The sequence below is a fragment of the Talaromyces proteolyticus genome (genome assembly GCF_021365285.1).
Source record: "Talaromyces proteolyticus strain PMI_201 chromosome Unknown BGW36scaffold_5, whole genome shotgun sequence".
NCBI lineage: Eukaryota > Fungi > Ascomycota > Eurotiomycetes > Eurotiales > Trichocomaceae > Talaromyces > Talaromyces proteolyticus.
The window spans coordinates 2,120,851-2,133,131 of record NW_025764281.1 but is presented as its reverse complement, the minus strand read 5'-3'; the positions used below and the strand labels follow the sequence as shown (position 1 = coordinate 2,133,131).

The 12,281-nt window shown below is 50.0% G+C and overlaps 6 protein-coding genes across 6 annotated transcripts; 4 read left to right on the top strand and 2 right to left on the bottom strand.

Annotated features, from left to right (window-relative positions):
• Positions 1-697: 697 nt before the first annotated feature.
• On the top strand, positions 698-2,768 carry BGW36DRAFT_406901 (uncharacterized protein; the record flags this gene model as incomplete). The annotated part of the gene is made up of 2 exons (XM_046219018.1): positions 698-1,823; positions 1,881-2,768. The coding sequence occupies 2 exons, from the start codon at positions 698-700 to the stop codon at positions 2,390-2,392; spliced, it is 1,638 nt and encodes a 545-aa protein (XP_046073520.1). The 3' UTR covers positions 2,393-2,768.
• Positions 2,769-2,777: 9 nt separating this feature from the next.
• BGW36DRAFT_377209 (protein phosphatase 2C) lies at positions 2,778-4,829 on the top strand. The gene is made up of 2 exons (XM_046215972.1): positions 2,778-3,008; positions 3,077-4,829. Exons 1-2 carry the CDS (start codon positions 2,948-2,950, stop codon positions 4,771-4,773), a joined length of 1,758 nt encoding a protein of 585 aa, XP_046073519.1. The 5' UTR covers positions 2,778-2,947; the 3' UTR covers positions 4,774-4,829.
• A 533-nt stretch (positions 4,830-5,362) lies between these two features.
• On the top strand, positions 5,363-7,018 carry BGW36DRAFT_154439 (CDP-diacylglycerol-inositol 3-phosphatidyltransferase PIS). Its single transcript, XM_046209539.1, has 4 exons — positions 5,363-5,427; positions 5,492-5,802; positions 5,862-6,238; positions 6,292-7,018. The coding sequence occupies exons 2-4, from the start codon at positions 5,643-5,645 to the stop codon at positions 6,670-6,672; spliced, it is 918 nt and encodes a 305-aa protein (XP_046073518.1). The 5' UTR covers positions 5,363-5,427; positions 5,492-5,642; the 3' UTR covers positions 6,673-7,018.
• Positions 7,019-7,225: 207 nt separating this feature from the next.
• Positions 7,226-8,669, top strand: BGW36DRAFT_396672 (3-isopropylmalate dehydrogenase Leu2A; the record flags this gene model as incomplete). The annotated part of the gene is made up of 6 exons (XM_046218200.1): positions 7,226-7,276; positions 7,351-7,371; positions 7,446-7,514; positions 7,579-7,674; positions 7,750-8,377; positions 8,434-8,669. The coding sequence occupies 6 exons, from the start codon at positions 7,226-7,228 to the stop codon at positions 8,667-8,669; spliced, it is 1,101 nt and encodes a 366-aa protein (XP_046073517.1).
• A 64-nt stretch (positions 8,670-8,733) lies between these two features.
• On the bottom strand, positions 8,734-10,348 carry BGW36DRAFT_460853 (galactose-binding domain-like protein). Its single transcript, XM_046222113.1, has 2 exons — positions 9,790-10,348; positions 8,734-9,725 (listed from the first exon to the last, which is right to left on the bottom strand). Exons 1-2 carry the CDS (start codon positions 10,262-10,264, stop codon positions 8,914-8,916), a joined length of 1,287 nt encoding a protein of 428 aa, XP_046073516.1. The 5' UTR covers positions 10,265-10,348; the 3' UTR covers positions 8,734-8,913.
• A 113-nt stretch (positions 10,349-10,461) lies between these two features.
• Positions 10,462-12,271, bottom strand: BGW36DRAFT_377204 (putative phosphatidylserine decarboxylase). The gene has a single exon (XM_046215971.1). The coding sequence runs from the start codon at positions 12,176-12,178 to the stop codon at positions 10,589-10,591; it is 1,590 nt and encodes a 529-aa protein (XP_046073515.1). The 5' UTR covers positions 12,179-12,271; the 3' UTR covers positions 10,462-10,588.
• Between the last annotated feature and the right edge of the window lie 10 nt (positions 12,272-12,281).

Genomic DNA, 12,281 nt, shown 5'->3' with positions numbered 1-12,281 from the left:
CCGAACGACATAAAGCATCACCAAAAGTTTCAGTGTGGATTTCTCAGGGCTACATAAGCTCAAACTACATATGTAATTTACAAATTCCTTTCTTTCAGCGTCACTCTTTGCTATACATAGTCAATATACGATAAAGCACATTGTCACCTGTCTTGATGCCTAGTAAAGTTTTTCTCAAAGAAACCTCACATCATTGTTCAGTGCTGACCGCCTTCGAAGGTGGGTTTTATATACCGTTTGGAGTGCCAACATCACCAAAGACGTTGTCCCATTGAGGAATCGCGCCGCTTTCAGCAGAGCGTATGCTGTTTTCTTGTTTATATTTTTCTCTCCCCCTCTTTTTCCCCTCTTCCTCTTCTTCTTGACTGCAGGCAGCAAAAACTATCTCTAGTTTCCTTCTTTCCTCTGCTAAAGTTTCTTTTACCTTATGTCCTTATCATTGCTCCATCTTCATTGCATTGTCAGTGTTCTCTCAATGTTCTTTTGACGTGAAAGGTTCACATTGGCTGTTTTGCAGTTTGTCGTGCTGTGTCGTGCATTTTTGACTGGATCCTTGATAGCGAACACGCTTCATACTCTTTAGGTGTTTTTCTGAAAGATTCTGGCTGTAAGTGGATTGCCTTGTGCTATCATTGTTTATTCATCTCTTATCTGACATTTTCACATGCAATTAGTTTGAAGTTAGCTGTTTGTCACGATGAACGACCCTTTCAGCCATAGGCTTACAGCTAGCCCAATGACGCCTACCAAACAGCTTCCTGTCATTCCTCATGGTCTTAATACCGGGTATGCTGGAGCAGGGAAAGTTAAAACTCTAGAGGACCAGTTGGCCTATGGTCAACAAGAAATCAAATCAAAAAAAGAAGAGATCGCCAGACTCAAGGCTGAAATTGAGGCGTTGAAGGACCGTATCAATAGACAAGAAATCACTATACGAAACCAATCAAAGACGATCCAAGATCCCCGTTCTTTGAGGATGCGTCGCTTAATGGGTAACGGCCCTCTTTCACACTCCCACAGTCAGCCTTGGCCATTGCAACATCCTCACATGCACCCACCTTACTCTGTGCAACCTAACCTGCAGCCACAATATGATGCTTCTCAGACAATTCAGGGGCCATCTTTGGTCCACCATTCATCACATCGGCAAATGATGGCCATGGCATCCCCTCCAGAAGCAGTACCTCACCCGACTTTCAGAGCTCCTCAACATTCTCATGTTCAGAATGCTCATGGCATAACTCATGCTCATCACACCTATCATGCCCATATTGGACCGACTGACGCAGCATATACAGCTCCTGAGCAGCAGTATCTGGACGGTTATTCGGCAGGAGCAAGGCTGCAGGGCTTATTTGAGCCACTGCCAGAGCTTAGACGGCCCAGTCTCCAGGCGATAAATGCCCAGCGGCCACTCCATCAGACCATCATAAATTCTGATGAGCCCCCTCTGGCTGATACTGTCATCACTGGTGATCCAGCCTATGCTGGCTATGAGTTTGAGATGAAAGTGGGTGAGCTAGCGAGTCGCTTCCAAAAGATCTGGGCAAGTTCAGAGCATTTTGCAAACACCTACGGAGCAAGCGGCGAGCCTTTGCACCCGAGGCACCTCGCAACACGCCTGAAAGATCACATGATGATCGATGCGAGGGCAGAGGTAGCTGTCCAGTTCATGAACAATGCGGTGGCTCGACCACTGTACGTCGCCAAGGTCGTGAACTTTTACCTGTGCAAAGACATACTGAAGTACACTGAAGTTGTCCGCGCCTTCGACCAAGCGATCGACGCTGAGATTACCAACCTGAAAAAGAAGATTTCTCACGGTAAGAAGTCCAAATTCAACGACATTATAAGGGTATTCTAACTTTCCTTTTCTGCAGACACTCCGGGTTCGGTAAAGTACCTCCTTCTAGGGGCAATTGCTAAGCAGGTAGTCACGGCACGCGAAAAGCCTGAATTTGGTGATTTCTGCCGGAAGTATCAAGACAACCATGCGTATCAGCTTATGTCGCTACTCGGGCCCCTGCTGTTCCCTGGGGGAGGGAACACTGCTGCACAGGAGCTGCTTAAGCAAGTCGTCAGGGATACACATGGGTTGGCGTTAGACATGTACTCTCTCCCTTACGAGGCCAGAGTTCACTTTCCAGAAAACGAGGAGCCGTACGATCCGACTATCATGCTCAACCTCGACACAGGTTTCGACATAGCTCGCTCGACTAACGCTAAAGTCAAAATGTCCGTCACCCCTGCAATTCGGCTTGGGCAGAACAAGTATACGCCCGCACGCGTGCGCACTGTGAGTGTTGCGAGTGTGTACACGAAGCTTCCCAACAGTGAAGAAGAAGGCGGCGAGGGACCAGGCAGAACGCCTGGTAGAATTCCCACTCGCTGATCTTCTAGCTCGGTTCTTTCTTCTCGTCTCTTCTCAGATGCAATCAAGGATTTTCTTTTCGAAGTGCCGTAAGAACTGTCCAGCGTTTGCTGTCTTGTTAGATTATACCCTAGAATTTTTCCTTTATGTTTTGCTGTTTTCAGTTCAAACTGCTATCAGGTGTGTCGGCATTGTTGGGATGCAATTAATTAGGATAGGAGTTGGTGAGCTGACAGGTCGGATTCTATCGACACAGGCGTTTTGAGTCTTTTTTGATCGCAAACAAACAGCAGTAATTCTTTCCATAGCCAGGCTAGTGCCATAATGAATACAGATTGAAACCAAACCAACCAGTATTAGGTATTGAGGATTGAGGATTGAATAGCAAGAAGGCGCTGTGGATATCCGGCAGCCACCAGTTGACGCTTGCCGGTCCGGCTTGACATCATCGGCTTGGCTTTCTCTATCGCTCTATCTGGCTTTCTCTACTTACTTTCTCCCTCTCAACATTGAACCCCCCGCCATGCTCTGCCTTTGAGACTGACACTGGCCTCCCTCCCACATGCCATTGTCTTCATGATTGGCTCTCAACACGGACGGGTCACAGTCCAGGCTTGGGGCTTGGCTGATAGCTACAGTACGCACCCCTCTTGCGAACCCCGAATCCACAATCACAACCACCACAGAGCCTCATGTCAAATACAGGTTTCATCGCTACGTTCGCACATCAACGCGGCAATGCAAGGGTATTGTACGACCCCAGACACCAGGTCCCAGCCTGTCGTCGGCGATATTTCCACGATTACTTCGTGACCCATCTACCATCGTCCTCCTTGATGCCCGATTCGCGCGGGCCGACGTCGTTTCATAAGCTGCCTCGATCTGCGTCCACGCCGCATATAGGCGAAAACACTACATCGTCACCGGCTTCGATCCAAACGCCCCCTGGTATATCTCGTGACACAACTGTTGTCCGTATCCCACTACGCAGCGCAAAACATCATTTCGGGGCGTCCGTCTCTCGCGGGTCGCGAGCATACAATGAGGATGCTTACCAGGCTGGTGTCATTGGCTTACCCGCATTCGCGAGACGCTCACCTTTGTCATTGACAATTCGTCGTGCTTCGGGTTCTGAATCGGTTGCTGTGCCCTCCGCGGCGGACAGCACAAGTGGTGACCCTCAGGTCTTTTACTTTGGTGTCTTTGACGGCCATGGCGGCTCTGAATGCAGCGACTTTCTTCGCGATCGATTACATCAGTATGTTGAGGAGAGTGCTGCTGAATTTGGGATTCAGTCTAGTTTAAAAACCAAACTCTCCCCTGCCGAGGAAAAGCGCGAGAGAAGCGAAAGGAAGGAATCAAATCAGTATGGGTTAAATCGGGCAGATCTGCCTACTCTCCAGACTGCCGATATCGAGAAGATAGCGGAACTTGAATCCAAATTGGTGGAGTCGTGGAGAAATGTGGTCGGCGGGTATTTCAGACGGTTCAAGCCTGCTCACTTTTCTTGCATACAGGCTGGGGGTGCATCCAAGAATCTCGCACGAAATCTTGGGGTTAGTACAAGCAGAAGGGACTCGGTCAGGGGAATTCCCATGGAGGAAGTTGTGGAATACGCTTTTCTAAAGGCCGACTTTGATTTTGTATCGGCACAGGCGGCGAAGAAAGACGATGACCCTGTCCGATCAGACCAGCCATTGAATGTACATGATGTTCTTCACAGCCCGAGTCAATCGCCGAAGGGGCTAATTGGGAGTACTAAGAGATTTCATGGAGGGAGTACATGCAGTGTAGCTATGATTTCCACCGCAACGCCTACCCCATTCTGGCATCCTGCTGCACCCTCTTCGCTTTTAGTATCGCATGTAGGTGACACCAGGATACTCCTATGCAATACAGAGACTGGGGCCGCTATTCCAGTGACAAATGACCATCATCCGTCCTCCCCAACAGAAGCGAACCGCCTACGACGGTACGCGGCCGCCTTTGTCACCGACTCCTTCGGGGAGGAACGTATGAGTGGGCTTGCCAACACTCGAGCGTTTGGAGACATCCACTCGAAGCGAATTGGGGTGTCTGCTGAGCCGGATATGCATCGAGTTGAAATGGGCCCGGCCGAATTCTCATTTCTGGTGCTGATGTCGGATGGTATTAGCGGGACTCTACGCGATCAAGAGATCGTTGACATTGTCAAGGAAGCTCGCACGCCCGAACAAGGCGCTCGAGACGTCGTTAACTTTGCGACCGAGGTCAGCAAGGATGCCGATAACGCGACCTGCCTCGTCGTGCGACTGGGAGGCTGGGAACGCAGGCTCGAGGGTGGCCTGGGCAGCATGGGTACGAAGGAGGCACGCGATTTTCGTCGGCAAGAAGCTACAGATCCGCGCCGATCGCGAACCTGATTGTATTGTAAATATTGTATCTAGGTATATACAAATAGACGTGTGTCAGCATTGAACTCTATACGTCTACACCAATATGTATAAAACAAGTGGTAAATAGAGGGCCGGACGGGGAACCAATCGCCCTCGCACATTGACTCTCAGAGTGACGCAAGAAAACCGCAGGCCGACCCATGTTCCCTGTGCATATACCATTGATGCAATTAGCTGCAAAGTGCATGCATGTAACAGAGCTGGACCGAAGCAGCGAGCAGCAGCAGTGGCGCTGGTGGAGGCGGCGCGGCTCAAGGGATAAGAGAGAACAAGACTAGGAGAGATAACAACAGCCGCTGGCGCTGCCTCGTGCCTGCATGCATCAACCACCACCACTAACCACTAACCACCAACAATCAATCATCGCTCTTTTCCCTTATCTCTCGACCTCGCCTGCGCACTTCTCGCACGCTCGTCTGACTACTTTCCTTTCTCGCTAATTGCTGTCGTGTCATTCTGCCTCCATTTTCCTGCTCTCTCGCTCAACTTTTTCTCCTATCTCCGGCTGTCCCGGTCTGCAAGCTGAACCTCTCCAGCTCGCCGTTTGCGCTGCAACACAGCTGTCCATTTTTAAACCGCTACTTTGTTGACTGTTCTGCTTGGTGAAGCTTCCACAGTGCGGTAAGAATATCGCAAATAATTGCTGTCGTGGGGCTCCAGTACTGATGGTTGGTTTCGCAACTAGAGCTACAAATATTATCACGGCCGTCCCTGCCTAAAGCCTTGTGCTTCATTTCTCGCTCTTTCTCGTATACGTGTACACGTTTGTTTACACAATATTCGAACGGCTATTTTACGATCAGGGGCCTTGCTGATCCCGCCACTATAATACCAATATGAGTGTGAGAACCAGGAGACAGATTGCCAGAACGGCTGCGGCTGAGGACAAGCCAACCCCTTCCACAACCAATGGATCGCCACGTTCAAGACCAAGTGATAAGATCGCAAAAGATGACCAGTACGAAAATATTTTCTTGTTCTGGCCCAATCTTGTTGGTGAGTGGGCTATCTCGTCGTCGGCGTCTTTTCAATCTCTAAGAAGCTGACCATTCTAGGCTACGCACGAGTCGTTCTCGCAATAGCATCGTTATACTACATGCCCCTCCACCCCCGCACGTGTTCATTTCTATACAGTATTTCGTGTTTGCTAGATGCCTTGGATGGATATCTCGCGCGACTGTTCCATCAGTCCACCACCTTCGGCAGTGTTCTCGACATGGTGACTGATCGTTGCACAACCGCGTGCCTGTTGGTTTTCTTGAGCTCGGCTTGGCCACGCTGGTCAATCATCTTCCAGGGCTTGATTAGCTTGGATCTGGCCAGCCACTACATGCACATGTACGCAACACTGAGTATGGGTGGCTCGGGACATAGTCACAAAAAGGTCGACGAGAGCCGTAGCTGGATCTTGCACCAATACTATACAAGCCGGGTGAGTTATATGTCCCGTTTTCCGTGTTTGAACGAATCAGCTAACTTGTCTAGACTGTGCTTTTCATCTTTTGCGCTCTCAACGAGCTCTTCTTCATCGGCTTATATCTATTGTCATTTTCCTCGCCAATCTTGTCCCCCTCTCTCTTGCAGCCAACCCCGGGTTCCCAGCCCCTGACGGCCCAACCTGGCAACCCAGCTCATCAAGCCCCTTCGACTTTGTTCGCCAGTCCTTGGAGTGCTGGTGCACTTGAAATGGCCCGTGCCAATAAGCTGGACAGCACTATCCCGTGGATAATCACCGCGGTTTCGGCCCCTGTCATGGCTGCAAAGCAATTCATCAATGTGGTACAGCTTATCAAGGCCAGCAATTGGCTCGCAGAGGGCGACCTTGCCAAACGCAAGGCTGACCGGGCCGAGGGCAAGCTGGCCTAGACTTCAACATTTTCAAGGAGAACAACTCGGACCAAATTCCACGGAAAATTCTTCTCCCTGTTCTTTTCTAGGGGCTTTAACAAATATTTGGTCGTTCTGCGACTGATGTATGCGAGATGGTTCAAACAGTGCATTATCAATTGCTGCGAGGCTATTGGATGGCGACTGATATGCAGCTGGAGATTGTGTATATGACGGTCATAATTCATATGATGGGGCTGGCGTCGTCGGAAATCTTACCAGTAGGGCTAGAATCTTGCGCTCATTTTTTACTATTTGTCTTAATCACCATCGACATTCTTTACCGGGCATTAATTGATTAATAATTAATAACATTGAACATATCCTCCTTCTCCCCGTCATTATCGTATTATATGTAGTTGCATACAGTGACGATGCTGTCCGACATCGGCCGCGCGAGGATCTGCCCCGCCCTGCAAGGAAGTTGCCATGAGCTTTCGAGATCATCCCAACTTACCACGTTTCCTCTCCAACTCCTGTTCATTATACAGAGACTTTAATTTCTAGGTATTGATTTCGTTTCTCTTTCGTCATGGCTCCTTATAACATTGTGGTGTTCGCTGGCGATTATTGCGGTCCGGAGGTCAGTTCAACTTATGGCCCTGCACAGAAAAAAAAGAAAATATTGTTGGAGCTCGGCTGACACCTCGTTTGCAGGTTACGAAAGAGGCTTTGAAGGTATACCACATATTCCACCTAGCTGTGATTCTCATTTCAGTATGAAACTCCTGGCTAATCGATCGCGCAAATAGGTTCTTCGTGTGATCGAAAAACACCGCAGTGATATCCAGTTCAACTTCCAAGACCACCCCCTTGGCGGTGTAAGTGGCATACAGCTTCATGCCGAAATTCCAACATAAAAGCCTAATCCAGATTGATATATAGGCCTCGATAGATGCCCATGGCGAGCCTCTGACCGACGCCGCCCTCACAGCAGCCAAAAACGCAGATGCGGTTATCCTCGGCGCCATTGGAGGACCTGTACGTTCACCATTCATTCAATGCATCTATCCATCCATGTCTGCATAAATGTCAGAAATAAATTAATGTCGTCAGAAATGGGGAACTGGCGCCGTCCGCCCCGAACAAGGTCTCCTCAAACTCCGTAAAGAGCTCGGCACTTTTGGCAACCTACGACCATGCTATTTCGCCGCGCCCTCTCTCGTCGACATCTCCCCCCTCAAAGCTGACGTCTGCCGGGACGTCAATTTCAACATCATCCGCGAGTTGACCGGCGGTATCTATTTCGGTGACCGCAAGGAAGACAACGGTGACGGCTTCGCTTTCGACACAGAACCCTACTCTCGCCCCGAGATCGAGCGTATAACCCGTCTCGCCGCACATTTGGCGCTGCAAAATGACCCTCCTCTGCCTGTCTGGAGCTTGGACAAGGCTAATGTCCTCGCCACCAGCAGGCTCTGGCGCAAGGTTGTCACGGAAGTTATCACCAATGAGTTCCCGCAGTTGAAGCTTGGTCACCACTTGATTGACTCGGCGGCTATGCTCATGGTGAAGGATCCTCGCAAACTCAATGGAATCATTGTCACAAGCAACTTATTCGGTGATATCATCTCCGACGAGGCTAGTGTTATCCCCGGCTCGTTGGGCTTGCTGCCCAGTGCCAGTTTGACTGGCGTGCCCGATGGGAAGAACAAAGTCAATGGTATCTATGAGCCTATCCACGGTATGTCTACTTCTTTCCCTGCTTGCGACCGATGTGCACTGTGGCTGATTTTGTAGGTTCCGCCCCTGATATCGCCGGAAAGGGAATTGTGAATCCCGTCGCTGCTATCCTGTCAATGGCCATGTTGCTGCAATATTCCCTCTCTCGCCCCGCCGAGGCTCGTCTAGTCGAGCAGGCAGTGCGAAATGCCACTGAAGCCGGCGTCCGGACAGGTGATATTGGTGGAAAGTCGACGACTAGTGAGGTTGGCGATGCAATTGTTGTTGAGTTGGAGAAGTTGCTGTCTCAGTAAAAATATAATACATATATGATGCTTCAGATAGAACTAGCTTGAAACGAATCATAACGAGGCATGTCCATGCGGCATTGAATCACTGCATATAAATTACTGTACCATTGAAGAACTATTCACTGGGTATCTCGACCTATGAGTATCGATGGAAGAATTTAACAAGTAAACGCCGTGTCCTATCCCGATCCATACGCAATGCCTACAATAACCACAAGTCTGAACACCCGTAAGAAACACACCATGTTTAACGAATAACAGGCTCGCCCATCCAATCCGGCTCGTCAAGACCTTGTACTCTCCCAAGCGCGCCTGTAATATCCACTTCACCCTCAGGATTCGGTCGTACTTTATGCAGACTTTGGCGTTTATGTCCAGGCTGCTGTCCTGCGGCGGCAGCGGCAGTAGCTATACGACGCCGATCATCGTCATGTGCAAAGACTTGGAACCCGCGGACGTGTGTATCTTTTCCATTCTGGTGATTCTCGCAGATGCGCACCTGGATAACCATGGCTTTGAGTACATTTCCATCATAAGGATCATCAGGATCCTCATTCAGGCCATTATCATCAATATCTTCACCGCCAGTCTCCTCTTCGAAGATCATATCATCTGCCAACCCAATGCCTCTAGATGGCCGAGCCCGCTGTGACCGACGAGGACGAGAGCCGCTTTGATAAGAACTATACGTATTCTTTCTATTCCGACCTCCAACCCCTTCAAGCGGTATATCGACCCATCCACACGGCGACTCGCCATCCCAGGATGCAAACTCGACCAAATCGTTCCCTCCCATGCCGGCTAGGAATATCATTTTTGTAGGCGTGTAACTCTCGTCAAGCTCAAAGTCGAGGTATACTCGTAGCTTAACAATTGCAACGCGTTTGAAGAAGTGTAATGTAAGCGTATGAGGCTGAGGCCCATCAGATTGCCAGAATTGCTGTGGCGATGGGTTTCGCAGTGCTGCGACTCCGCAGCCTGGTTTATGCGTAGACACAGTCCAGGACGCAAGAGAGGATATCTCGCGGAGGTCGGGGGGGAGAGGCGACGCTGAGCGGTCTGCATTGACACCGACAATTGGTTAGTTTTTCTAGATTTTCGAGACGCAGGAAATCTGGCTTACTGCGATTACGCATCTCCTCGTCTTCGTCTTCTTCGCCGTCCTCTTCGTCGCCTTCCTCTAATTCCTCGTCATCTCCCTCGATATCCTCGGTTTGCATGGCCCCATCGAAAGCGTGCTCAAAGCCGTCTTCAGATTCGTCTTCGTCTTCTCCTTCCGTGGTCTCCCCAAGCTCCGACGTGCCTCTTACCCGGTCAGCAGAAGCAGCTGCTAGAGCGGCGAGCCGTTGCTGTTGGCGCTGCAGGCGCTCTCGTTCCTGCGGTTGCCATGTCGGTAAGGCACCAACCAGAGTCTCCACGCCACGTCGCGGGTGGAGAGCATCTGGAGGAAATTGGAAGCCGGGAGGTGTCTCGAGGTTGGGGGGCACTGTTGTGGCTGCTGTCGCGCGTAATGGTGGGGGTTGTTGATGCTGTTGCGATACGCCTGTGACGGGTGTAGATGGGTCAATTTGAGGGCGACGATGCGGTTGCCGCGACATTATGTAGGTGTGTACTACCGTGCCATAAATTTAGGGAATTTTCGAGCTAGTTCTGCAGAGATTGGGATTGCGAGAGGGCGAGGCTGCTGGTGCGGAGAAGTTGTTTACCCCCGCGCATTTAACATTTTTTGGTTTATCCAGCTGTCCCCACATTTAGATACTTCTACTCTACCCAAGTATAGTGGTGCTTACCTGAATTTATTATAATGAGATGACTTGAGGTAGTTAAGGTCTTATTTAATAGTGTACAAGAATAAAATGATTTGCACCACACACGCAATGCCTGTCTCAAACCACCAGCCGCCCGAAAGATGCTAAGAACGTTTATAATTCTACATATCCAAGCTTCTGACCAACCTTGATTTTCTGCCCATTCTCAATGTTCCATTGCCAACCACCTTCTCGGCCGCTGCCCCAGCCCTCGTCAAAGCTCTTGCGCGACCCCATGGGCGCTTCAAAGACTAACACAATCGTGCTACCAAGCTGGAAGCCGCCCATTTCTTCACCTCGCTGGAGCGGATGGCCGCGTAAAGCTGGACTAGCCTTGTAGTATGTGGCTTCGGCGAACCCAGGGTAAGGCTCACCCTTCCTTGCAGCTTCGGCAGCAGCTTTGTCGGCTTGAGTATCTGTTGTCAGGCTATTGGTGCGCAGTTCGGCATCAAAGTTGAGCTTGACGGAGCCGACATTAGTTGCGCCGACAGGAATATAACTGAAGAAGCCCCAACGCCATCGACCGAGCAGTACAACTCGCTCGTTAAGCACAAAGAGCCCGGGGAGGGTTCGCTGTAAGTATGGCGATACAGAATAAAGTTCTCCGGCGAAATGACGACGGCTTTCAACAACCCAGGAGATAGGAGAGTGAAAGCGATGATAGTCACCTGGGGCTAAGTATATCACGCAGTAGTAGAGAGCATTGTGTGATGCTTTGGGTGCATACCATGGGCGGCCGTCTCCTAGAGCTAGGTCTGCCTTGACCTTTGCTTCTGACGTTTGTTGAGAAGTAGTTGATGCATCCATGGCTGCCTTTTTGTTGGGTTGGTCCTTGGATCCAGAAAGGAGATGAGGTAAAGTATAGGATATCCCATTGACTCTGGCGAATTCTTCATCCATCGCCAGATTTTTACCATCCTTCCCGTCGTTTGCAGGCTCCATTCCATGTCCTTCAATAGCCTCTCGGGACGGGCTTGCGCCTCCCAACAGGGCCTCCAAGCTGTATGTCATGCCTTTAACTTGCTCAACTTCTCCGCGCTCAATCATTCCAAACGAAAGAATCTTTCCGTCAGATGGTGACACAATAGCATTCGGGTCCTGGTCGATTGGTCGAGCGCCAGGTTTTAATGCGCGGTAGAAGAAAGATGCAAGGTTCGGATATGTGCGAAGATCTGGCTCAGCAACCTCATCTAGATTAACACCAAATATCCAAGAGTACAACCGAAATCCAGGAATTCGGAGAGGGCGGGGTAGATCCAATTCATTGAAACGTCCCCATAAACGTGACAGAGCTTTGAGCGGTAATGTCGACATCACTTGCACCTGCCATGGGCCGGACGGTCGTATCCTCTTTCGTTGAGGGGGGCTGTCACCATCGCCATTCTCATTGTTCCTAAGACGCTCAGCATCTCTCTGTGCACGATAAAATTGAAATAGCCCAAGGAATAGCACCCCAAGACCGATAGGAATTGGATGCCATTCGATTTTGGTATTCCTCCATGCTTTCCCCGCTTCCGATGCAAAAGACTCGCCCCCCTTTTTGGAATCAGACTTTTCTTCCTCACGAAGACATCTTGAAACTGTAAATTGGCGGGATCCCGGCCCGTAGGTCCATGTCTTAGAATTTCGCCCTCCAAGCCGTTGAGTAGTCTGAAAGCCTCGACGGATGATGACAGAAGGCCTAACGGTCAAACAGGTCGGCATAATGTATTCGACGTACTACCTATTCATAGATAAGCCAAATAGTCGGCTGGTGTGTAGTGCGCATTTTCGATAGGTTGTGTGTGTTTGTTGAGCACGTTCCTGA

Coding starts and splice junctions, on each gene's coding strand:
- BGW36DRAFT_377209 (XM_046215972.1), top strand. CDS start 2,948: ATGATTGGCTCTCAACACGGACGGGTCACAGTCCAGGCTTGGGGCTTG. Junction 3,009..3,076: donor GGGCTTGGCTGATAGCTACA/GTACGCACCCCT, acceptor TGTCAAATACAG/GTTTCATCGCTACGTTCGCA.
- BGW36DRAFT_154439 (XM_046209539.1), top strand. CDS start 5,643: ATGAGTGTGAGAACCAGGAGACAGATTGCCAGAACGGCTGCGGCTGAG. Junction 5,803..5,861: donor GTTCTGGCCCAATCTTGTTG/GTGAGTGGGCTA, acceptor TGACCATTCTAG/GCTACGCACGAGTCGTTCTC. Junction 6,239..6,291: donor ACCAATACTATACAAGCCGG/GTGAGTTATATG, acceptor TAACTTGTCTAG/ACTGTGCTTTTCATCTTTTG.
- BGW36DRAFT_460853 (XM_046222113.1), bottom strand. CDS start 10,264: ATGTCGCGGCAACCGCATCGTCGCCCTCAAATTGACCCATCTACACCC. Junction 9,726..9,789: donor CGAGGAGATGCGTAATCGCA/GTAAGCCAGATT, acceptor GTGTCAATGCAG/ACCGCTCAGCGTCGCCTCTC.
- BGW36DRAFT_377204 (XM_046215971.1), bottom strand. CDS start 12,178: ATGCCGACCTGTTTGACCGTTAGGCCTTCTGTCATCATCCGTCGAGGC.